Genomic DNA, 25,238 nt, shown 5'->3' on the forward strand with positions numbered 1-25,238 from the left:
GTTGATGAGGAAACATACACCTCCCACCGACTCTTACCAGGAGCCGCTGTTCAATCCATTCTGAATATGGAGAAGCCGTCTGGTTAAACAGCCAGAGTCGTGTGTATTGTCTGTAAGCCACGTCTCTGTAAAAAACAAAGACATAGCATTCCCAACTAATCCTTTTGAAAACGACCTATGCGACATCGATATGAGTCAGAAAACACTTATTCTAGTGTGAAAATGGACCACGGAGTGTCAATAGGATCATTTTGGTAATAAAGTCAGTCTCGTCTAAAAAGGCGTTTAGAACCTCAGTGTGTCACAACGAATAAATTAAGGTTGGGTTTGGATTACAATTATGTCAACAAATCACGCCGAGTGATGGGTTTTCAAAAGCTGTACGTGGCTCCTGTTGCAATCTTCGACTCAAATATCAAAGAAGTGTCAGTTGACAAAACAAAATGCGATTGGACATCTGAAAAAATTGTCCTTAAACGCATGGACAAAGTGGAAGGCTGCTATTGTGGAATTGACTTACCTTATACACATGTCCAATGGAAAAATTGGAACTCTACCAATTAAGAAGCTATCAGACCTCAGAATAAGCCTCAGAAGCAGGCAGTTCGAAATAACAAACTTTTTTTTTTTTTACAAAACAGGGGGGCAGGCAAATGACAGATCAAGGGCAGGCAGAGGTCAGTAATCCAGTCCAGAGTCCGAAAGTTACAGAACGGCAGGCAGGCTCAGGGTCAGGGTAGGCAGGATGGTCAAAAACCCAGGAGAACAAGAAAACAGTAACTAATGAGAAAACAGGAGTACGGGAAAACACGCTGGTAGGCTTGACGAGACAAGACGAACTGGCAGCAGACAAACAGAGAACACGGGTATAAATACATAGGGGATAATGGAGAAAATGGGGAAAATTAGCGACACCTGGTGGGGGCTGGAGACAACCACACGACAGGTGAAACAGATCAGGGTGTAAAACAGAAGCATGTTGAACAGAAGAAACGTGACTAAACGTGCAGTTGGAGACGATTACAGGCCACGTTCGCAATTTTTAAAAGATGTAAGAGATGCTGTCATCATCACAGCTACACTCCATTACTGTGGCATGGCCTCAGTGCAGGACACAATACACAGACATAGTCCACCAGAAGATTACACATCTGCCACCGGAAAAAAATAGATATGGTTTGATGCTCAGATGTTTTCCCGTAGTAGACACCTCTCTGTCATGAACGATTACACCGAGATGCACATGGCTAACCTAGTGGAGAAAAGCCAAACGACCACAGACGCTGACCAGTTACTATCCTGGCTGTAGCCATCCGGCCTTTCGAAGTCAGAAACAACCGAGTCACCAGGAGCGAAAAAGAACACAAGATATCCGTTTGTCTATAATCAAGCTAAAATTGAAGCTTTTGAATCTCTGAATCTAAAAGAAGCACAGGCAGTTGATGCACTTTTCAGTTTATCCCAGTGGCCTGCTGGAAAGGATCTAAAGATCGATGTACAGCTGTCCCTGATTGAGAGCCATATGTCACGGCTCCTCCTCTGCAGTGCAGGGGCTGGTTCCTCCTACAGGCAGAGGGTCGTTAGTGATTGGAGCCACCTGGGCTCAGGGTATTTAACCAACTGCTCCACTAACCTCTCTGTCTCCTGGCTTGGCCTGCTCTCTCTGCTCCTCTAGGTATGATCCACCTGGGCTCAGGGTATTTAACCAACTGCTCCACTAACCTCTCTGTCTCCTGGCTGGGCCTGCTCTCTCTGCTCCTCCAGGTATGATCCACCTGGGCTCAGGGTATTTAACCAACTGCTCCACTAACCTCTCTGTCTCCTGGCTTGGCCTGCTCTCTCTGCTCCTCCAGGTATGATCCACCTGGGCTCAGGGTATTTAACCAACTGCTCCACTAACCTCTCTGTCTCCTGGCTGGGCCTGCTCTCTCTGCTCCTCCAGGTATGATCCACCTGGGCTCAGGGTATTTAACCAACTGCTCCACTAACCTCTCTGTCTCCTGGCTGGGCCTGCTCTCTCTGCTCCTCCAGGTATGATCCACCTGGGCTCAGGGTATTTAACCAACTGCTCCACTAACCTCTCTGTCTCCTGGCTTGGCCTGCTCTCTCTGCTCCTCCAGGTATGATCCACCTGGGCTCAGGGTATTTAACCAACTGCTCCACTAACCTCTCTGTCTCCTGGCTGGGCCTGCTCTCTCTGCTCCTCCAGGTATGATCCACCTGGGCTCAGGGTATTTAACCAACTGCTCCACTAACATCTCTGTCTCCTGGCTGGGCCTGCTCTCTCTGCTCCTCCAGGTATGATCCACCTGGGCTCAGGGTATTTAACCAACTGCTCCACTAACCTCTCTGTCTCCTGGCTTGGCCTGCTCTCTCTGCTCCTCCAGGTATGATCCACCTGGGCTCAGGGTATTTAACCAACTGCTCCACTAACCTCTCTGTCTCCTGGCTGGGCCTGCTCTCTCTGCTCCTCCAGGTATGATCCACCTGGGCTCAGGGTATTTAACCAACTGCTCCACTAACCTCTCTGTCTCCTGGCTGGGCCTGCTCTCTCTGCTCCTCCAGGTATGATCCACCTGGGCTCAGGGTATTTAACCAACTGCTCCACTAACCTCTCTGTCTCCTGGCTGGGCCTGCTCTCTCTGCTCCTCCAGGTATGATCCGGTTTTGTTTGTTCCTTTGTTGGTTTATTTAGTTTCCACTCAGTCATGTTTACACACACATATTCACGCATCCATGCACCCTACATACACCCTACATTATGACATTTCCACACCTCATTCCTTTTTTCTTTGTTTAAAGTTAATAGTTTTATTTTACAATAAAGAACCTTTTGAATTGGTCTATACCTGTTGTTGATGTCCTCTCATTTTTGCCACAAGGCTATGAGCCGGCCTGTGACACAGTGGCCTGCTGGAAAGGATCTTTCTAGATGGAGAGAGAACCTGCAGGCTGTGGAAATTCAAAACGCTGCAGTTTAGACAAGCCAGAGAACAAAATAAAACGCCTTGAGGGTCTGAAAAGCGCAGATTGATCTAGTCCTACAAAGCCCCAGTATGTCTCATAGACTCTGCTGGAAATGCACAGTGAATACAGGTGCTGGATCAGGATACAAATTGACTTGAACTGTGAACTTTTACATTTGTACGGAGAAAAAAAATGTATGAAATGTATGCATTCACTACTGTAAGTCGCTCTGGATAAGAGCGTCTGCTAAATTACTAAAATGTAAAAGTGAATTTGTACATTTGAGTCATGTAGCAGACATTTATATCGAGAGCGACTTATAGTAGTGAGTGGATACATTTTCATCCTTTTTTTGTACTGATCCCACGTGGGAATCAAACTCACAACCCTTAGCGTTGCAAGCGTCATGCTCTACGCCTCACAAAAGACCTCATCCAACATCGACGGGCCAATGTCCAGTTTGACATCGCACAGAAAGTCAGCAGGAACATTGGAGAGCAGACAGACGTCATACAGCCATTTGAATAAAGATTGTGAGCTGAAGCCAGAGTTCTGGAAAGCTCTCAATCTCAAGTAGATCTGAGGACATCAACCATATAGTAAATGTGCTTCTTGATCAGAAGGTGGTTGCTTGGACACCTGGCAGGTTCTACCCAAACTTCCAGAACTTCCAAATAAACCTGTTACACAAATTGGACTATGAGGAACCACAAACTGAATTTACTCCGTGAGAAGAACAAACTGCTCGTTTGGTAAGCAGACAGAGGTACAAACATTGATAGTAGATTTCAGATGTACTGTAGGGCTGAGACCCTAGAATGGGAAATGTTATCTTAGATGCCTCAGAGTAGATTTCAGCTGTAGCGCTGAGACCCTAGCCTGCCTCAGAGTAGATTTCAGCTGTAGCACTGAGACCCTAGCATGGGAAATGTTATCTTAGATGCCTCAGAGTAGATTTCAGCTGTAGCGCTGAGACCCTAGCTGATCTTGCCTCAGAGTAGATTTCAGCTGTAGCACTGAGACCCTAGCCTGCCTCAGAGTAGATTTCAGCTGTAGCGCTGAGACCCTAGCATGGGAAATGTTATCTTAGATGCCTCAGAGTAGATTTCAGCTGTAGCGCTGAGACCCTAGCCTGCCTCAGAGTAGATTTCAGCTGTAGCACTGAGACTCTAGCCTGTCTCAGAGTAGATTTCAGCTGTAGCACTGAGACTCTAGCCTGCCTCAGAGTAGATTTCAGCTGTAGCACTGAGACTCTAGCCTGTCTCAGAGTAGATTTCAGCTGTAGCGCTGAGACCCTCAGAGAAGTCATGTAAGAAAGAGGAAAGAAGACAGTACTGAAACCGATGCCACTGTATGTGTATTTACAAAACATGTGTATTTCCTTTTATACCGTTGTTGCATTTATGTATTTAATTATGTTAACAGAAAATATTCTGTGTACTTTTTTTTTACCATTTATTTGTCTAATTACTTTTACTTAATTTGATGTACATTTAACATTCTTGTTGCAAACTAGCTAGCATATGGTAACATACACAACATACATCATACAACACACAGCAGAACCTCACTATTGAGCTAGGGAGACACAGCAGAACCTCACTACTGAGCTAGGGAGACACAACACACAGCAGAACCTCACTACTGAGCTAGGGAGACACAGCAGAACCTCACTACTGAGCTAGGGAGACACAGCAGAACCTCACTACTGAGCTAGGGAGACACAGCAGAACCTCACTACTGAGCTAGGGAGACACAGCAGAACCTCACTACTGAGCTAGGGAGACACAGCAGAACCTCACTACTGAGCTAGGGAGACACAGCAGAACCTCACTACTGAGCTAGGGATACACAGCAGAACCTCACTACTGAGCTAGGGAGACACAAGCAGAACCTCACTACTGAGCTAGGGAGACACAGCAGAACCTCACTACTGAGCTAGGGAGACACAGCAGAACCTCACTACTGAGCTAGGGAGACACAGCAGAACCTCACTACTGAGCTAGGGAGACACAGCAGAACCTCACTACTGAGCTAGGGAGACACAGCACGAACCTCACTACTGAGCTATGGAGACACAGCAGAACCTCACTACTGAGCTATGGAGACACAGCAGAACCTCACTACTGAGCTAGGGAGACACAGCAGAACCTCACTACTGAGCTATGGAGACACAGCAGAACCTCACTACTGAGCTAGGGAGACACAACCCAGCAGAACCTCACTACTGAGCTAGGGAGACACAGCAGAACCTCACTACTGAGCTAGGGAGACACAGCAGAACCTCACTACTGAGCTAGGGAGACACAGCAGAACCTCACTACTGAGCTATGGAGACACAGCAGAACCTCACTACTGAGCTAGGGAGACACAACACACAGCAGAACCTCACTACTGAGCTATGGAGACACAGCAGAACCTCACTACTGAGCTAGGGAGACACAGCAGAACCTCACTACTGAGCTAGGGAGACACAGCAGAACCTCACTACTGAGCTAGGGAGACACAGCAGAACCTCACTACTGAGCTAGGGAGACACAGCAGAACCTCACTACTGAGCTATGGAGACACAGCAGAACCTCACTACTGAGCTAGGGAGACACAGCAGAACCTCACTACTGAGCTAGGGAGACACAGCAGAACCTCACTACTGAGCTAGGGAGACACACCACAGCAGAACCTCACTACTGAGCTAGGGAGACACAGCAGAACCTCACTACTGAGCTAGGGAGACACAGCAGAACCTCACTACTGAGCTCGGGAGACACAGCAGAACCTCACTACTGAGCTAGGGAGACACAACACACAGCAGAACCTCACTACTGAGCTAGGGAGACACAGCAGAACCTCACTACTGAGCTAGGGAGACACAGCAGAACCTCACTACTGAGCTAGGGAGACACAACACACAGCAGAACCTCACTACTGAGCTAGGGAGACACAGCAGAACCTCACTACTGAGCTAGGGAGACACAGCAGAACCTCACTACTGAGCTAGGGAGACACAGCAGAACCTCACTACTGAGCTAGGGAGACACAGCACAGAACCTCACTACTGAGCTAGGGAGACACAGCAGAACCTCACTACTGAGCTAGGGAGACACAAGCAGAACCTCACTACTGAGCTAGGGAGACACAGCAGAACCTCACTACTGAGCTATGGAGACACAGCAGAACCTCACTACTGAGCTATGGAGACACAGCAGAACCTCACTACTGAGCTAGGGAGACACAGCAGAACCTCACTACTGAGCTAGGGAGACACAGCATACAGCAGAACATTGGTCCCTGCTACTGAGCCAACTGAATAGCTTTGGTTTGTCCTGGTATTGTATTGACCAGTCAGAGTTACAGCTGGAAAACAGATAGGCTGCTCCACACATATATAATCTAAGTGTGGAGCAGCCTATCTACAGCTATAGCTATCTGTTTTTCTATCGAACCCACTGTATATAATGCATTTACACTGCCTGCTACCAAATAGTGCACTGTATGAGTTGTTATAAGCATTTGTAACAGCTCTTTGATCCATTTTTTAAATTTTATATATATATAAATTGTATTTATTCAGGGTAACCCACTTAAGACCAGGGTCTCATTCTCAATGGTGCTCAAGGAACAAACAATTTACAAATCAACGTGATAATTCAATATAACAGCAAACATAAACTACGATATAATAGCAGTCATAGATACACTGCATTTTAACAATACAAATAAGCTATTACAATCAACCAAAGCACTCGCGAACCTTAAAGAGGTTCATTCCTCATCAGCGTTCTAAACTGCCCTATTGGCATCAGGGAGTCAAGATGTACAGTAAGAAGATTGTAAATTATTCCAAACGTGGGGGGGTGGAGCGTTAAAACATAAAGGCTGATTTACCTAGATTGGTCGAGACACGAGGAACCCTCAAGAGGTGAACCAACCCCGTGTGAGCGGGATTTGGTGCCTCGTATTTACATACTTTAACAGAGAAGTGAGATCTGTTGAAAGCTTGCGCAACACAGCGTGGCAAACAAAATGGCGTGGCAAACAAAAATGGCGTGGCAAACAAAATGGCGTGGCAAACAAAATGGCGTGGCAAACAAAAATGGCGTGGCAAACGAAAAATGGGAGAAAGGTAGTAATCTACAGGAATTTAGAGCCAACCTTCTGATAACAGATGTAGTGATGAGTATTAAACCTGTCACCTGTGATTAAAGCGAAGTGCGCTATGGCAACATTGCATCCAAGGGTTTTTAGAGTAACGGCTGCAGCATTCTGATAAATGGTTTCACCATAATCAAGAGCTGCCAGGAAGAAAGCCTCCACAACCTGCTTCCTGTTGCTTAGGGAGAGGCATGATCTATTTCAAAAAAAAAAAACGCCCACATTAAATCTCAGCTTCTTAACTCACCCGTATGTTTTTTTGAAACGTCAAATTGTCGTAAATCAAAAGAGCACATATTTTTAGGCGGTACCTGCTCAATGAGAGAACCATCCAATGCATAAATGTGTAAACCATCTGAAATATTTACTGGAGAATTAGAAAACAACATACATTTAGTTATTCCAACATTAAGTACTAATTTTAAATTAACACAGGCTTTCTGCAAGGCAACAAAATCAGGGTGCCGCTTTATTAACATAACCTGGTCAGCAGTAGGTGCAATAACGTACAGTACATAACAATGTCATCAGCATACAGATGAATGTTACAGCTTTTTTGCAGATAGACCAATATTATTTATATAAATAGTAAAGAGGACAGGTCCCAAAATCAACTTTTGCATTAGTAGGGTATGGTCTACAGTATGAATGTATGTAGTCCCGTGTGGCTTAGTTGGGAGAGCATGGTGTTTGCAACGCCAGGGTTGTGGGTTTGATTCCCACTGGGGACCAGTACGGAGAAAAAAATGTGTGAAATGTATGCATTCACTACTGTAAGTCACTCTGGATAAGAGCGTCTGCTAAATGACTGAAATGTCAAGAAAGACCTTGGATAGGTCTATAAGTATGTCAGCATAGTGATTCCTTTAATTTAATACAAGCGTAGCTCAAGAAACGGTGCTATGTCCAGGTATAAACCCAGTCTGGTGCACATTAACAATATCATTTGAAGTTCAACAAGTTATTAGCTGAGAGTTTGCCAGGGATTGTAATATTTTTGCAAAGCAAGATAGTTTTGAAATTGGAGTTATCTAGATCAGAAAGATCCCAGCCTTTGTAAAGGGGTAGGATATGCGCCACCTTCCAGATCTTAGGGATAGCACCAGAAGCAATTATTAAATAACAAATGTGGGTCAGAGGCCTCCCGAGTGGTGCAGAGGTCTAAGCCACTGCATCGCAGTGCTAGAGGCGTCACTACAGATCAGGGTTCGATCCCGGGCTGTGTCGCAGCTGGCCATGACCGGAAGAGCCATGAGGCAACGCACAACAATTGGCCCAGCGTTGTCCTGGTTAGGGGAGGGTTTGGCCGGCTGGGATGTCCTTGTCCCATTGCGCTCTAGCGACTCCTTGTGGCGGCCGTGCACAGTGCACGCTGACTTCGGTCGCCAGCTGTACGGTGTTTCCTCTGACACATTGGTGCGGCTGGCTTCCAGGTTAAGCGAACAGTGCGTCAACAAGCAGTGCAGCTCGGCAGGGTTATGTTTCGGAGGACGCATGGCTCTCGACCTTTGCCTCTCCCGAGTCAGTACGGGAGTTGCAGCGATGAGACAAGACTGTAACTACCAATTGGATATCATGAAATTTGGGTAGAAAAAAAGGGGTACAAAGTAAAAAGTACAAAAAAATTTGTTTAAAAAACATACATGTGGGTCAAAGGTTCTACAATGAGGTGGCAGGAAGCTGCAGTAGAAATAAGAGCCAATCAGCTCCTAAGGATCTTTTTACATAAATTTTTTGCAAGGCACTTAGTACGTCATTGACATGAAATGGTTTCAAATGAAAAAAAGAGTGGGTGCCTTTCAGACAACTCATGCGTGAACCATGGGTTAGATCTGTCTTTTACCCTTAATCTCTTATTTGGGGCATGCTTATTTGCAACAGAGTTAAACTTAGAGGCAAAACATTTAAGGGTCTAATCGAAATAAGAGATTGAGGACACACTCTCCCAATCATACAATCCCAGGTCATACAGAAAATGTTGCTAATTGAAAATTCTAAAATGTCTCTTTGTAATAATGCCTGAAAGTAGCTTAGTATCTTTAATGCAGGCAATGGGACAATGGTCACTTAGGTCGTTAGCAATGATTCCATTGGCTGTATCCTTATGAGGGGTGTTTGTCAGAAGGATATTTGTCAGGGTGTTTTATGTTGGGGCAGGGTGGTTTAGTTATCAGTTGAGTTCAATTTAGCTCAGTACAAATATTATTCAGTCTATCTGATACTGGCATCAACCAATACAGATTTTTGTTATAAAAAAAAGTACAATCCAAAACATACATATAGAAATGACAACATACAGATGCATCGAAACATCCACAACATTATTCATGCCCAAATCCACCTCCCAGACCCACCTACCCAGACCCACCTCCCAGACCCACCTACCCAGACCCACCTACCCAGACCCACCTACCCAGATCCATCTGCCCAGACCCACCTACCCAGACCCACCTACCCAGACCCACCTGCCCAGATCCACCTCCCAGACCCACCTACCCAGACCCATCTACCTAGACCCACCTCCCAGACCCACCTACCCAGACCCATCTACCCAGACCCACCTACCCAGACCCACCTGCCCAGACCCACCTCGCAGACCCACCTACCCAGACCCATCTGCCCAGACCCATCTGCCCAGACCCATCTGCCCAGACCCATCTCCAGCGCCTGTATAACTTTCCACCACGTGGCCTCAAATTGCACCGTTTTGTTTCTTTCCTTTGCTCATGCACTTTCAACATTTACATAATAAAGGATTTGACCTATTCCATTGTGTTAACGATGGAGGATTGGTTGATTTGCAGTTTTTACATTTTTTCAAGATGATTGTGTCACGTCCTGGCCATTGTAAGAGGTCATTGTCCATAGTGGAGTGGTCAGGGCATGACAGGTGGTTGTTTTGGGTGGTTTTCTGTTTCTAGGTGGTATCGTGCTAGAATTCTATTTCTATGATTCGTTTTCCATGTTTTGGCCGGGTATGGTTTCCAATCAGAGGCAGGTGTCTTTCGTTGTCTCTGATTGGAAGCCGTACTTAGGCAGCCTGTTTTTTTTCCTTTGGGGTTTTGTGGGTAGTTGTTTTCCGTTTTAGTTGTAAGTACCTGACGGAACTGTCTGCTGTTATTTTTGTTATATTCGTAAAGTGTTCATTTATACGCATTAAAACTCAAGATGAACATATTCCACGCTGCACCTTGGTCTGCTCGTTTCGACGCCTGTGATTGAAGAGAAAAGTATTGTCCAACACATCGGGTATCTCACAGCACCCTCGTATGCCATGTCTTGAAATATGCAGACACAGACGAATTAAAAGTACATTTACATTGGAAAAACTTCTGACAGCCAACTTTCTAATTCTGGCAATAACTTTTGGACTTTATAGCATTCCCAGGAGGCACTTAAGACATGACTCTGCCGTTGTGCTGTAGAATATGAGAATTCTGTCTATTGTGTAATAAATTATATACATTAGTTTATACTGGATTAAGCATACATTTTCATGAATTCACTGTAATTTCGTTAGTTATGCTCCAACATTCCATCCATCTTGTGCCAATGTCTGTTCTTTTTATGTCTTGGTTCCAGTAGTTAATATTGTTATTTGGATTGGCTCTCTGCAAGTGTTTTTTTTTATCCCATCAAAGCTTTTTTAGTACCTTTTCGATGTTAGCATTTAGCATCCAAGCTTCTTTCCCGTTCAGCTGTAGGCCTTCCCTTTTTAGGAACTGCGGTCGCTCCAGAAACAGACAGAAATTGTCAGTAAAATCCAAACCTTTTTCAGAGCAGAGTCCTGATTTTATCCTAGTTAAAGGTACTAAAAAAGCAAATAGTTTGGAGAAGCAATCAATTCCATGCCCGGGTGTTGGGCTAGGGCAAGAAAAAACAATCCTCTTGTTCTTCAACTCAGCCCTTTGCAGCAGCTTGATGTTATTTGTACCAGGATGCACAACCATAGTGTGCAGCTCCAGGTTTAGTTCCATAATGACCGTAAGCTCCTGAATGATGTTACACACTCTGGCACTAGGGAAGCAGGATGTCTTTGCCCCATCAAACACCACATCCCGTACAATGGAAGTCCCAACAATGGCTATCTCGGGAAAGTGGGGTTGTGGATTTCAAGGCTCACATGGAGCCAGCGGCCTGGGATGGCTGAGCTTCAAGAGCTTTAGGGCACATGGAACTTGGGGGGGGGGTGCATGGTGCAGTCAGGAGCGCCGTTGCCTAAAAAGGGTGAGAAAGGGGTTGTCTCGGGTGGCGACGAGGACCTCCGTTTGCTTTGTGGGATGAAGTCACAGTAGTCCAGAGGTGAGGCGGTCCCTGGGACTAAACACCTCCCTCTGCAACTGGATCCTGGACTTCCTGACGGGCCGCCCCCAGGTGGTAAGGGTAGGTAATAACACATCCGCCACGCTGATCCTCAACACGGGGGCCCCTCAGGGGTGCGTGCTCAGTCCCCTCCTGTACTCCCTGTTCACTCATGACTGCACGGCCAGTCAAAGCTCTAACACCATCATTATGTTTTCCGATGTTCTTGTTACTTACAACCTCATGCTAATCGCATTAGCCTACGTTAGCTCAACCATCCCGTGGAAGAGACACCGATCCCGAAGAAGTTATGATAGATTTTACATTTGCATTTGGAAAAGTATTCAGACCCTTTCCCTTTGTCCACATTTTGTAATGTTACAGTCTTATTCTAAAATGGATTAAATAAAACAAAATCCTCATCAATCTACACACAATACCTCGTAACGACAAAGCAAAAACATATTTTTTTTAATTGTTTGCAAATGTATAAAAAAACTTAAAAGAAATAACTTATTGACATAAGTATTCAAAACCTTTGCTATGAGACTCGAAATTGTGCTCAGGTGCATCCTGTTTACATTGGTCATCATTGAGATGTTTCTACAACTTGATTGGAGTCCACCTGTTGTAAATTCAGTTGATTGGACATGATTTGGAAAGACACACACCTGTCTATATAAGGTCCCACAGTTGACAGTGCATGTCAGAGCAAAAACCAAACCATGAGGTGGAAAGAATTGTCCATAGAGGTCCGAGACAGGATTGTGTCAAGGCACAAATCTGAGGAAGGGTACCAAAAAATGTCTGCAGCACTGAAGGTCCCCAAGAACACAGTGGCCTCCATCATTCTTAAATAGAAGAAGTTTGGAACCACCAAGACTCTTCCTAGAGCTTTCCGCCCGGCCAAACTGAGCATTAGGGGGAGAAGGGCCTTGTTCAGGGAGGTGACCAAGTACCCGATGGTCACTCTGACAGAGCTCCAGAGTTCCTCTGTGGAGATGGGAGAACCTTCCAGAAGGACAACCATCTCTGCAGCACTCCACCAATCAGGTGATAGAGTGGCCAGATGGAAGCCACTCCTCAGTAAAAGGCACATGACAGCCCTCTCGGAGTTGCCAAAAGGCACCTAAAAAACTCTCAGACCATGATAAACAAGATTCTCTGGTGAAACCGAGGTTGAACTCTTTGGCCTAAATGCCAAACGTCAAGTCTAGAGGGACCCTGGTACCATCCCTACGGCGAAGCATTGTGGTGGCAGCATAATGCTGTGGGGATGTTGTTCAGCGGCAGGGACTGGGAGACTAGTCAGGATCGAGGGAAAGATGAACAGAGCAAAGTACAGAGAGATCATTGATGAAAACCTGCTCCAGAGCGCTCACGACCTCAGACTGGGGCGAAGGTTCACCTTCCAACAGGACAACGACCCTAAGCACACAGCCAAGACAACGCAGGAGTGGCTTCGGGACAAGTCTCTGAATGTCCTTGAGTGACCCAGCCAGAGCCCGGATTTGAACCCGATCGAACATCTCTGGAGAGACCTGAAAATATAGAGACTTTGAGAGAGCGAGTCAACATCCAACCTGACAGAGCTTGAGAGGATCTGCAGAGAAGAATGGGAGAAACTCCCCAAATACAGGTGTGCCAAGCTTGTAGCGTCATCACCCAAGAAGACTCAAGGCTGTAATCGCTGCCAAAGGTGCTTCAACAAAGTACTGAGTAAAGGGTCTGAATACCTACTCTATGTAAATAGATTATTATTATTATTATTTATTTTTTTATGTTTAAATGTCTAAAAACCTGTTTTTGCTTTGTCATTATGGGGTATTATGTATAGATTGATGAGGGGAAAAAACAATTTACTCCATTTTAGAATAAGGCTGTAACATTACAAAATAGGGAAAAAGTCAAGGGGTCTGAATACTTTCTGAATGCACTGAATGCGGGTATATTGTGATATTGGTAAATGGATGCATTATTGGTGTGTGATGATACTGTATTGAGGGAAGTCCCATCAGTCAACACTGAACAACACTGGGATGTGGTGATACTGTATTGAGGGAAGTCCCATCAGTCAACACTGAACAACACAGGGATGTGGTGATACTGTATTGAGGGAAGTCCCATCAGTCAACACTGAACAACACAGGGATGTGGTGATACTGTATTGAGGGAAGTCCCATCAGTCAACACTGAACAACACTGGGATGTGGTGATACTGTATTGAGGGAAGTCCCATCAGTCAACACTGAACAACACTGGGATGTGGTGATACTGTATTGAGGGAAGTCCCATCAGTCAACACTGAACAACACTGGGATGTGGTGATACTGTATTGAGGGAAGTCCCATCAGTCAACACTGAACAACACTGGGATGTGGTGATACTGTATTGAGGGAAGTCCCATCAGTCAACACTGAACAACACTGGGATGTGGTGATACTGTATTGAGGGAAGTCCCATCAGTCAACACTGAACAACACTGGGATGTGGTGATACTGTATTGAGGGAAGTCCCATCAGTCAACACTGAACAACACTGGGATGTGGTGATACTGTATTGAGGGAAGTCCCATCAGTCAACACTGAACAACACTGGGATGTGGTGATACTGTATTGAGGGAAGTCCCATCAGTCAACTAGACTGCTCCCCAGATTGGGTGCAGGGTTGAATAGTGGAAGGGTGTGTGTGTGTGTTATAATAGTAGGTTGAAAAACATGATCCTTTCATGGTTCATTTCCGTTTCTTCCCTGACAAATGGTTATGCGGTCTTGATTGTTATCAAGTAGTAAGTACTATCACTCAATAACAGTGACCAACACTGGTCCTCAGGCTTTGTGAAAAGACGGGTGGTGGAAGGGAGCATGATAACAAAAAAAGGCTGAAAAACATCTCTGACCCTTTCATGGTCCTCATAGTAGCCCGACATTTGGCTTCCATTTCTCCCCTGGCAAACGGGTACGCTGATACTGTACTGATGGTAGTTGTATAATTCAATAACACTCAGTAACACTGCCCTGATTAATAGTACTAGGGAGCATGATAACAAAAAAAGGCTGAAAAACATCTCTGACCCTTTCGTGGTCCTCGTAGTAGCCCGGCATTTGACTTCCATCTCTTCTCTTCGCTGCGACGCGAAACCAATTTATAAGTCAAATACTATGAAACGCGATATGACCTGGCAGACGGGTTAGAACACTAGCAGGAGGATATGTTATGACGTGATGTAATGTTTTTCACTTTTGTTCTGGAAAAAAAAACGGTGGAAGAAATCCACTCCGCACACGTCTTAGGGTTCTGCGTCCCAAATGGCACCCTATACCCTTTTTATAAGTGCACTACTTTTAACCATGGCCTATAGCCAAATGGCACCCTATACCCTTTTTATAAGTGCACTACTTTTAACCATGGCCTATAGCCAAATGGCACCCTATTCCCTTTATAGTGCACTACGTTTAATCAGGGCTCATTGGGCCATTTGGGAAGCACAAACAATGTAAATGTAGACACACCATTGGCAAGGGTTAGCGACTGGCGTTCTGAATGCATGCCTATTCATGACAGGCTGTGTGTGCTGACCTGTAATTAATGTAGTATTTCCAATCCCATATTGGGCAAAAACAAAGTAATGTGTATTAGGTTGTTTGGCTGAGGGGTTTTGCTGTGAGGATCAGGGCCAAGAGTAAGAAGTGGGGAATGGGCCAGACTGCAGAGAGGATAACTCCGGAGCGCCAAGTCTAGGTGCAAAAGGCTTCTTCTTAACAGCTTCTAACCCCCATAGCCATAAGACTCCTGAACAGCTAATCAAAAGGGCCACCCAGACTCCTCTTTTACGCTGCTGCTACTCTCTGTTTATTATCTATGCATAGACACTTTATTAACTCTACCTACTTGTACATATATTGCTATTACTTATTTTACGGCTGCTGTTTAATTATTTGTTACTTTTATTTTAATTTTATTTTTTCTATTTTTTTACTGAACACTTAATTTTTCATAACTTCTTAAAGCATTGTTGATTAAGGGCTTGTAAGTAAGCATTTCACTGTAACGTCTACACCTGTTGTATTCGGCGCACGTGATTTGATATGATTTGATTTGAACTCTAGCTAGCAGAGACAGACCAGACTGTAGAGAGTAGAGGTCGACCGATTAATATTGCACTTTTACTTTCTTCTCCAACACTTTGTTTTTGCATTATTTAAACCAAATTGAACATATTTCATTATTTATTTGTGACTAAATAGATTTTACTGATGTATTATATTAAGTTAAAATAAAAGTGTTCATTGTTCATTCAGTATTGTTATAATTGTCATTATTAGAAATATATATATAAAAACCGGCCGATTAATCGGCACCGGCGTTAAAAAATAAATAATCATAATCGGTAGATCCACAGATGATGTAATCTCTATTGCATTCCACACTGCCCTTTCCCACCTGGACAATAGGAACACCTATGTGAGAATGCTATTCATTGACTACAGCTCAGCGTTCAACACCCTAGTGCCCTCAAAGCTCATCACTAAGCTAAGGACCCTGGGACTAAACACCTCCCTCTGCAACTGGATCCTGGACTTCCTGACGGGCCACCCCCAGATGGTAAGGGTAGGTAACAACACATCCGCCAAGCTGATCCTCAACACAGGAGCCCCTCAGGGGTGCGTGCTCAGTCCCCTTCTGTACTCCCTGTTCTCTCATGACTGCATGGCCAGGGAGCTACATGTATCACAAATCAGCCACCAACAGCTTGAGAAGCATTGATCTAAGACCATACAGAACTAACCTCCATCACCTTATAATATTTTGATTAAAGCCAATAACTAACGATCACCTTACAATACTGTAAGGAGACATCTACAGGAGATGGCTACAGGAGATGGCTACACGAGATGGGCTACAGGAGACGGCTACAGGAGACGGCTACAGGAGACGGCTACAGGAGACGGGCTACAGGAGACGGCTACAGGAGATGGCTACAGGAGACGGCTACAGGAGATGGCTACAGGAGACGGCTACAGGAGATGGCTACAGGAGATGGCTACAGGAGACGGCTACAGGAGACGGCTACAGGAGATGGGCTACAGGAGACGGCTACAGGAGACGGCTACAGGAGACGGCTACAGGAGATGGCTACAGGAGATGGGCAACAGGAGACGGGCTGCACCAGATGGGCTACAGGAGACGGGCTACAGGAGATGGCTACAGGAGATGGCTACAGGAGATGGCTACAGGAGATGGGCAACAGGAGATGGGCTACAGGAGACGGCTACAGGAGACGGGCTACAAGAGACGGCTACAGGAGATGGCTACAGGAGACGGCTACAGGAGATGGCTACAGGAGATGGCTACAGGAGACGGCTACAGGAGACGGGCTACAGGAGACGGCTACAGGAGACGGCTACAGGAGACGGCTACAGGAGACGGCTACAGGAGACGGGCTGCACCAGATGGGCTACAGGAGACGGGCTGCACCAGATGGGCTACAGGAGATGGGCTACAGGAGACGGGCTAACATTTCAAATGTTATTTTGAAAATGGGAGAAAAATATATATAAATAGTACTTTTTTATTTTACCAATTTATTTTTTCATTTATTTTTCTCCCATTTTCAAAATAACATTTAAAATGTCTCTATTCTGTTGAAACTCTTGTGAGTGTAATGTTTACTGTTCATTTCTGATTGTTTATTTTTGTTTATTGTTCATTAAAAACATGTAAACATATTTCCCATGCCAATACATCCCATTGACTTCAGTTGACAGACAGACAGACAGACAGACAGACAGACAGACAGACAGACAGACAGACAGACAGACAGACAGACAGACAGACAGACAGACAGACAGACAGACAGACAGACAGACAGACAGACAGACAGACAGACAGACAGACGCTAACTGGGTGAGAACTTTGGAGATCTCAGAGTTTGACAGTGCAAGTTCTGAACACTCTTTCTGAGCTCTCATCTCTCTCCATCTCTCCTCTCGCTCTATTTCTATCTCTCTCTATTTCTATCTCTCTCTCTATATATATATTTCTCTGTCTCTCTCGTTCTCTCTCATTCTTTCTTTCTTTCTTTCTTCCTCTCATCTCTCTCCTCTCTCTCTCCTCTCTCTCTCCTCTCTCTCTCTATATATATTTCTCTCTCTTTCTATTTCTCTGTCTGTTTCTCTCTCTCCATGTTATAATTCTGCCTTTCAGATACATCTCATCATCACTGGTTGCCCTTTTCTTGTGGCAACAGGTCACAAATCTTGCTGCTGTGATGTCACACTGTGGTATTTCACTCAGTAGATATGGGAGTTGATCAAAATTGGGTTTGTTTTCAAATTCTTTGTGAATCTGTGTAATCTGAGGGAAATATGTGTCTCTAATATGGTCATACGTTTGGCAGGAGGTTAGGAAGTGCAGCCTGTCATCTCTTGAAAGCCAGGTCTGCCTACGGCTGCCTTTCTCAATAGCAAGGCTATGCTCACTGAGTCTGTACGTAGTCAAAGATTCAAAGCTTTCTTTAAGTTTGGGTCATTCACAGTGGTCAGGTATTCTGGCACTGTGTACTCTCTGTTTAGGGCCAAATAGCATTCTAGTTTGCTCGTTTTTTTTGTTCATTCTTTCCAATGTGTCAAGATGTTTTTGTTTTCTCCTGATTTGGTTGGGTCTAATTGTGTCAACCTTTTACGGCTATGGGTTCCGCTAGCGGAGCATTTCGACAACATCCGGTGAAATGGCAGAGCGCGAAATTCCACCAAAATATTAGAAATATTTAACTTTCATACATTCACAGGTGCAATATACCAAATTAAAGCTTAACTTCTTGTTAATCTAGCCACCGTGTTAGATTTCAAAAAAGGCTTTACGGTGAAAGCAAACCGTGCTATTATCGGAGGACAGCACCACATCAAACAAACACATGACACTCATAATTCAACCCGCCAGGTGTGACACAAAACTCAGAAATAACGATATAATTCATGCCTTACCTTTGAAGATCTTCTTCTGTTGGCACTCCAATATGTCCCATAAACATCATAAATGGTCCTTTTGTTTGATAAATTCCGTCTTTATATATCCAAAATGTCCATTTATTTGGCGCGTTTTATTCAGAAAGACACCGGTTACAACTCGCGCGACATGACTACAAAATATCTAATAAGTTACCTGTAATCTTGATCCAAACATTTCAAACAACTTTCCTAATACAACTTTAGGTATTTTTTTATGTAAATAATCGATAACATTTAAGACGGGATAAACTGTGTTTGTTGATTAGTGTGTGAAGGGTGAATACGTGGTCTGTCATACGGTAATTTGGTAAAAAGTCAATATGACATTTGCTCAGTACATTGTTTTCACTGAGGAAATGTACGAGTCTGCTGTTAATGATAATGCAGAGGATTTTCCCAAGGTTGATGTTGACGCATATCCCACAGGTAGTTATTGGGGACAAATTTGTCTCCACTTTTGTGGATTGGGGTGATCAGTCCTTGGTTCCAAATATTTTGGAAGATGCCAGAGCCAAGGATGATGTTAAAGAGTTTTAGCCAATTGGAATTCATGGAATTGGAATTCATGGTTTGTATATTTTATCACTTCATTTTGGATACCATCAACACCACAGGCCTTTTGGGGTTGGAGGGTTTGTATTTTGTACTGTTGTTCATTCATTGTAATTGGAGAATCCAGTGGGTTCTGGTAGTCTTTAATAGTTGATTCTAAGATTTGTATTTGATCATGTATATGTTTTTGCTATTTATTCTTTGTTATAGAGCCAAAAAGATTGGAGAAGTGGTTTATCCAGACATCTCCATTTTGGATAACTCTTTGTGTTGTTGTTTGTTTAGTGTGTTCCAATCCTCCCAGAAGTGGTTAGATTCTATGGATTCTTCAACTACATTGAGCTGATTTCTGACGTGCTGTTCCTTCTTTTTCCGTAGTGTATATCTGTATAGTTCAAGTGATTCACCATAGTGAAGGCGTTTTTGCTTGGATAGGTATCTCAATTTCTTTCTTTGGTTTTTGCATTCTTCATCAAACCATTTGATATTGTTGTTTATTTTCTTCGGTTTTCTGTTTGACATTTTTAGATTTGATAGGGAAGCTGAGAGGTCAAATATACTGTTTAGGTTTTCTACTAGCCAAGTTTACACTTACAACATTAGAGTGAAACGTTTTGTCCAGGAAGTTGTTTAAAAGGGAAGAATTTGTTGTTGTTTTTTTGGTAGGTTTCCACACTACTTTCCTTCCATCTATAGCATTTCTTAATATTTTTCAGTTCCTTTGGCTTTGATGCCTCACAATTGAGTATTGCTCTGTTCAAGTAGACTGAAATATATCTCTCTCCCTCTCTCTCTCTCTCTCTCTCTCTGTGTCTCTCTCTCTCTCTCTCTCTCTCTCTGTCTCTCTCTCTCTCTCTCTTTGTCTCTCTCTCTCTCTCTCTCTCTCTCTCTCTCTCTCTCGTGTGTCTCTCTCTCTATGTCTCTTTCTCTCTCTCTCTCTCTCTCTCTCTCTCTCTCCCATGCTATAAGTCTGCCTTTCAGAAGTGTATGTCTCTCTCTCTCTGTCTATCTTTCTCTGTCTCTGCGTAACATCTGTGAAGCCAAACTTACAGAACAGAAAAAAAGACAACTATAAAAGAATAAAGAAAGAAAAAACATGCATGGAAAAGAAAGCAAGGTTCTTAAAGAGTTTTCAGACCACTGCATTTCACCTTCTATTTAGAGTTGTCCATCTCTCTCTGCCAGGCCTCACGGAAAACTAACGCAAATACCCAGTTAGCGGCTAGGGAGTGGGCACCACCACTCTATAAGGCAATACGCTGCATCGCTATGGCCTGGTATGCTGCTATTCTCACATCCTCAGATATATTAGGACAACTTAAAACATTTAGCTTGGACGCTCTGTGTTATTTTTAGGATTACAGTGCATTCAGAAAGTATTCAGACCCCTTGACTTTTTCCACATTTTGTTTCAATACAGCCTTATTTAAAAATTGATTAAATATTTTTTCTTCTCATTAATCTACACATAATACTCCAAAATGATAAAGTAAAATGTGTCTTTTGTTGTTGCAATTTATAAAAAATAAAAATGAAATATCACATTTACACAAGTATTCAGACCCTTTACTCAGTAGCACCTTTGGCAGTGATTACAACCTCGAGTTGTCTTGGGTATGACGCTACAAGATTGGCACACCTGTATTTTCTCCCATTCTTCTCTGCGAGCTCTGTCAGGTTGGATGGGGAGCGTCACTGCAAAGCTATTTTCAGCTCTCTCCAGAGATGTTCAAAAGGGTTCAAGTCCGGGCTCTGGCTGGGCCACTCAAGGACATTCAGAGACTTGTCCCGAAGTCACTCCTGCATTGTCTTGGCTGTGTGCTTGGAGTCGTTGTCCTGTTGAAAGGTGAACCTTCGTCCCAGTCTGAGGTCCAGAGCGCTCTGCAGCAGGTTTTCATCAATGATCTCTCTGTACTTTGCTCTGTTCATCTTTCCCTCGATCCTGACTAGTTTTCCAGTCCCTGCCGCTGAAAAACATCCCCACAGCATGATGTTGCCACCACCATGCTTCACCGTAGGGATGGTGCCAGGTTTCCTCCAGACGTGACGCTTGGCATTCAGGTCAAAGAGTTTAATTTTAGCTTCATCAGACCAGAGAATCTTGTTTCTCATGGTCTGAGAGCCCTTTTGGTCCCTTTTGGCAAACTCCAAGTGGGCTGTCATGTGCCTTTTACTGAGGAGTGGCTTCCGTCTGGCCACTCTACCATAAACACCTGATTGGTGAAGTGCTGCAGAGATGATTGTCCTTCTGGAAGGTTCTCCCATCTCCACAGAGGAACTCTATAGCTCTGTCAGAGTGACCATCGGGTTCTTGGTCACCTCCCTGACCAAGGCCCTTCTCCGATTGCTCAGTTTGGCCGGACGGCCAGCTCTAGGAAGAGTCTTGGTGGTTCCAAACTTCTTCCATTAAAGAATAATGGAGGCCACTGTGTTCTTGGGGACCTTCAATGCTGCAGAAATGTTTTGATACCCTTTCCCCAGATCTGTGCCTCGACACAATCCTGTCTCGGAGCTCTATGGACAATTCCTTCAACCTCATGGCTTGGTTTTTGCTCTGACATGCACTGTCAACTGTGGGACCTTTATATAGACAGGTGCGTTGCCTTTCCAAATCAGGTCCAATCAATAGAATTGACCACAGGTGGACTCCAATCAATGCATCTGAGCTCAAGTTTGAGTCTAATAACAAAGTGTCAGAATACCAATGCAAAATAAGGTATTTCTGTTTTTTCAATTTTTAATAAACTTGCAAAAAAATGTATAAAAAAACATTTTCGCTTTGTCATTATGGGGTATTGTGTGTAGATTGATTTAGATTTGTATTTATTTTATTCGATTTTAGAATAAGGCTGTAACGTAACAAAACGTGGAAAAAGGGAAGAGGTCTGAATACTTTCCGAAAGGACTATGTATTTTAAAAATATGTGTTACATTTAAATACTACAGTGAACCATCCAACAGCTAGGTTTGGCTTTGGCATGTAATTTCCAACTTTCTCCTCTTTCCAAATTTACATTTCTGGTGACCAGGTTTATGTCTAGCATCATCTCTTTGGCTCAACATATAACTGCAACAGTGGAATTTAATTACACAGTTGACTGGAATATTCTACGGGGTAGAGGAGAGCAGGGTGCACTTTTCAATGACACATTACACAGCCTGGACATCTGTTAAGAGGAACAGACCTGTTAGGAGACAACCTGGACATCTGTTAAGAGGAACAGACCTGTTAGGCCACAGCCTGGACATCTGTTAACAGGAACAGACCTGTTAGGACACAGCCTGGACATCTGTTCCCAGGAATAGACCTGTTAGGACACAGCCTGGACATCTGTTAAGAGGAACAGACCTGTTAGGACACAGCCTGGACATCTGTTAACAGGAACAGACCTGTTAGGACACAACCTGGACATCTGTTAAGAGGAATAGACCTGTTAGGAGACAACCTGGACATCTGTTAAGAGGAACAGACCTGTTAGGACACAGCCTGGACATCTGTTAAGAGGAACATACCTGTTAGGACACAGCCTGGACATCTGTTAAGGGGAACAGACCTGTTAGGACACAGCCTGGACATCTGTTAACAGGAATAGACCTGTTAGTCCACAACCTGGACATCTGCTCCCAGGAACAGACCTGTTAGGACACAACCTGGACATCTGTTAAGAGGAACAGACCTGTTAGGAGACAACCTGGACATCTGTTAACAGGAATAGACCTGTTAGGACACAACCTGGACATCTGTTAAGAGGAACAGACCTGTTAGGACACAGCCTGGACATCTGTTAACAGGAATAGACCTTCGTTAAACACCACAGTTTGAATTCTTTCTTAATTTCGACGTAGTTCAAGGACACTGATTTTACTGGATATTCTTGAGCAGTGTTTCTTAATCCTGGTTTGATGATGAGTAGAGTATAGTTGATTAGTGGATTCAGGTGTGTAGTGCCAGGGAGGGGGGAAAAAAAACTAAAATGTGCCCCCTAGGACCAGGATTAAGGTCCCACAGGACCAGGATTAAGGTCCCACAGGACCAGGATTAAGGTCCCACAGGACCAGGATTAAGGTCCCACAGGACCAGGATTAAGAAACATTTTCTGTTTTCTACTGTGTCGTGTACAGCCATCTCTACTGTACTCTAGTGGGTCTCCACAGCGTATCAATAGGTATGTGGATATTAGCTAGACCTTTTTCACGGACCACTAAGAGGATCCCGGGGCTCTGACATAATAATAATGATCCAGATTAATCCAGCATAACAATATGCACATTATTCTGGAAACGTTAGCCCTGAATGGGGCACCGCACCGCATACCACCACTCTGCAAATAATAAGTCAATGGGTGCAACTGTGACAGCTTCCCAGCGACACTAAACCCCCATCAGGTGCCAAGTAAGCAACAAGTAAAACAGGCCCCCAGACACCCACAAATGTACTCCAGGCTAACACCCCCCTCCAGGCTAACACCCCCTCCAGGCTAACACCCCCCCTCCAGGCTAACACCCCCCCTCCAGGCTAACACCCCCCCTCCAGGCTAACACCCCCCTCCAGGCTAACACCCCCCCTCCAGGCTAACACCCCCCCTCCAGGCTAACACCCCCCTCCAGGCTAACACCCCCCTCCAGGCTAACACCCCCCCTCCAGGCTAACACCCCCCTCCAGGCTAACACCCCCCCTCCAGGCTAACACCCCCCTCCAGGCTAACACCCCCCCCTCCAGGCTAACACCCCCCCCTCCAGGCTAACACCCCCCTCCAGGCTAACACCCCCCCTCCAGGCTAACATCCCCCTCCAGGCTAACACCCCCCTCCAGGCTAACACCCCCCCTCCAGGCTAACACCCCCCCTCCAGGCTAACACCCCCCTCCAGGCTAACACCCCCTCCAGGCTAACGTCCCCCTCCAGGCTAACACCCCCCTCCAGGCTAACACCCCCCCTCCAGGCTAACACCCCCCCTCCAGGCTAACACCCCCCCTCCAGGCTAACACCCCCCCTCCAGGCTAACACCCCCCCCTCCAGGCTAACACCCCCCCCTCCAGGCTAACACCCCCCTCCAGGCTAACACCCCCCTCCAGGCTAACACCCCCCTCCAGGCTAACACCCTCCCCTCCAGGCTAACATCCCCCCCCTCCAGGCTAACACCCCCCCTCCAGGCTAACACCCTCCCCTCCAGGCTAACACCCCCCCTCCAGGCTAACATCCCCCCCTGTACTTTAGACCAGGGCCCCTTCATAGTGCACTACTTTAGACCAGGGCCCCTTCATAGTGCACTACTTTAGACCAGGGCCCCTTCATAGTGCACTACTTTAGACCAGGGCCCCTTCATAGTGCACTACTTTAGACCAGGGCCCCTTCATAGTGCACTACTTTAGACCAGGGCCCCTTCATAGTGCACTACTTTAGACCAGGGCTCCTTCATAGTGCACTACTTTAGACCAGGGCCCCTTCATAGTGCACTACTTTAGACCAGGGCCCCTTCATAGTGCACTACTTTAGACACGTCCTCTCTCTGCTGTCTAGACTGCCTCCAGTCCTCCCCAGCCACAGGTCCTCTCTCTACCAGGCCTCAGCTGATCTCTCATCTGTTGGCTCCAGCCTCCAGGCCTCCCCAGACACAGCCAGACCTTGACAGTCCCAAACTCAGCCTCCCCAAACCCAGGCCTTCCCAGGCCCAGCCTCCCGAAATCCAGGCCCAGCCTCCTCAAACCCAGGCCCAGCCTCCACAAACCCTGGCCCAGCCTCCCCCAGCCCAGCCCAGCCCAGCCTCCCCAAACCCAGGCCCAGTCTCCCCCAGCCCAGCCCAGCCTCCCCAAACCCGGCCCAGCCTCCTCAAACCCAAACCCAGCCTCCCCAAACCCAGCCTCCACAGGCCCATCCTTCACAAACCCAGGCCCAGCCTCCACAAACCCAGGCCCAGCCTCCTCAAACCCAAACCCAGCCTCCCCAAACCCAGGCCCAGCCTCCCCCAGCCCAGCCTCCCCAAACCCAGGCCCAGCCTCCCTAAACCCAGGCCCAGCCAGTCAGACCTAACCTAACCAGTCTGCCTGCCAGCTAGTCACATAGCCAGCTAGCCACATAGCCACATAGCCAGCTAGCCACATAGCCAGCTAGCCACATAGCCACATAGCCAGCTAGCCACATAGCCACATAGCCAGCTAGCCACATAGCCACATAGCCAGCTAGCCACATAGCCAGCTAGCCACATAGCCAGCTAGCGACATAGCCAGCTAGGCACATAGCCAGCTAGCCACATAGC

The 25,238-nt window shown here is 45.5% G+C and overlaps 1 protein-coding gene across 1 annotated transcript; it reads left to right on the forward strand.

The window, feature by feature from the left end:
- Positions 1-20,252: 20,252 nt before the first annotated feature.
- On the forward strand, positions 20,253-25,017 carry LOC106579745 (extensin-like). Its single transcript, XM_014159910.1, has 2 exons — positions 20,253-20,260; positions 24,585-25,017. Exons 1-2 carry the CDS (start codon positions 20,253-20,255, stop codon positions 25,015-25,017), a joined length of 441 nt encoding a protein of 146 aa, XP_014015385.1.
- The last annotated feature ends 221 nt before the right edge of the window (positions 25,018-25,238 follow it).

This window comes from Salmo salar, chromosome ssa19, assembly GCF_905237065.1.
Source record: "Salmo salar chromosome ssa19, Ssal_v3.1, whole genome shotgun sequence".
In the NCBI taxonomy this organism is placed as follows: Eukaryota; Metazoa; Chordata; class Actinopteri; order Salmoniformes; family Salmonidae; genus Salmo; species Salmo salar.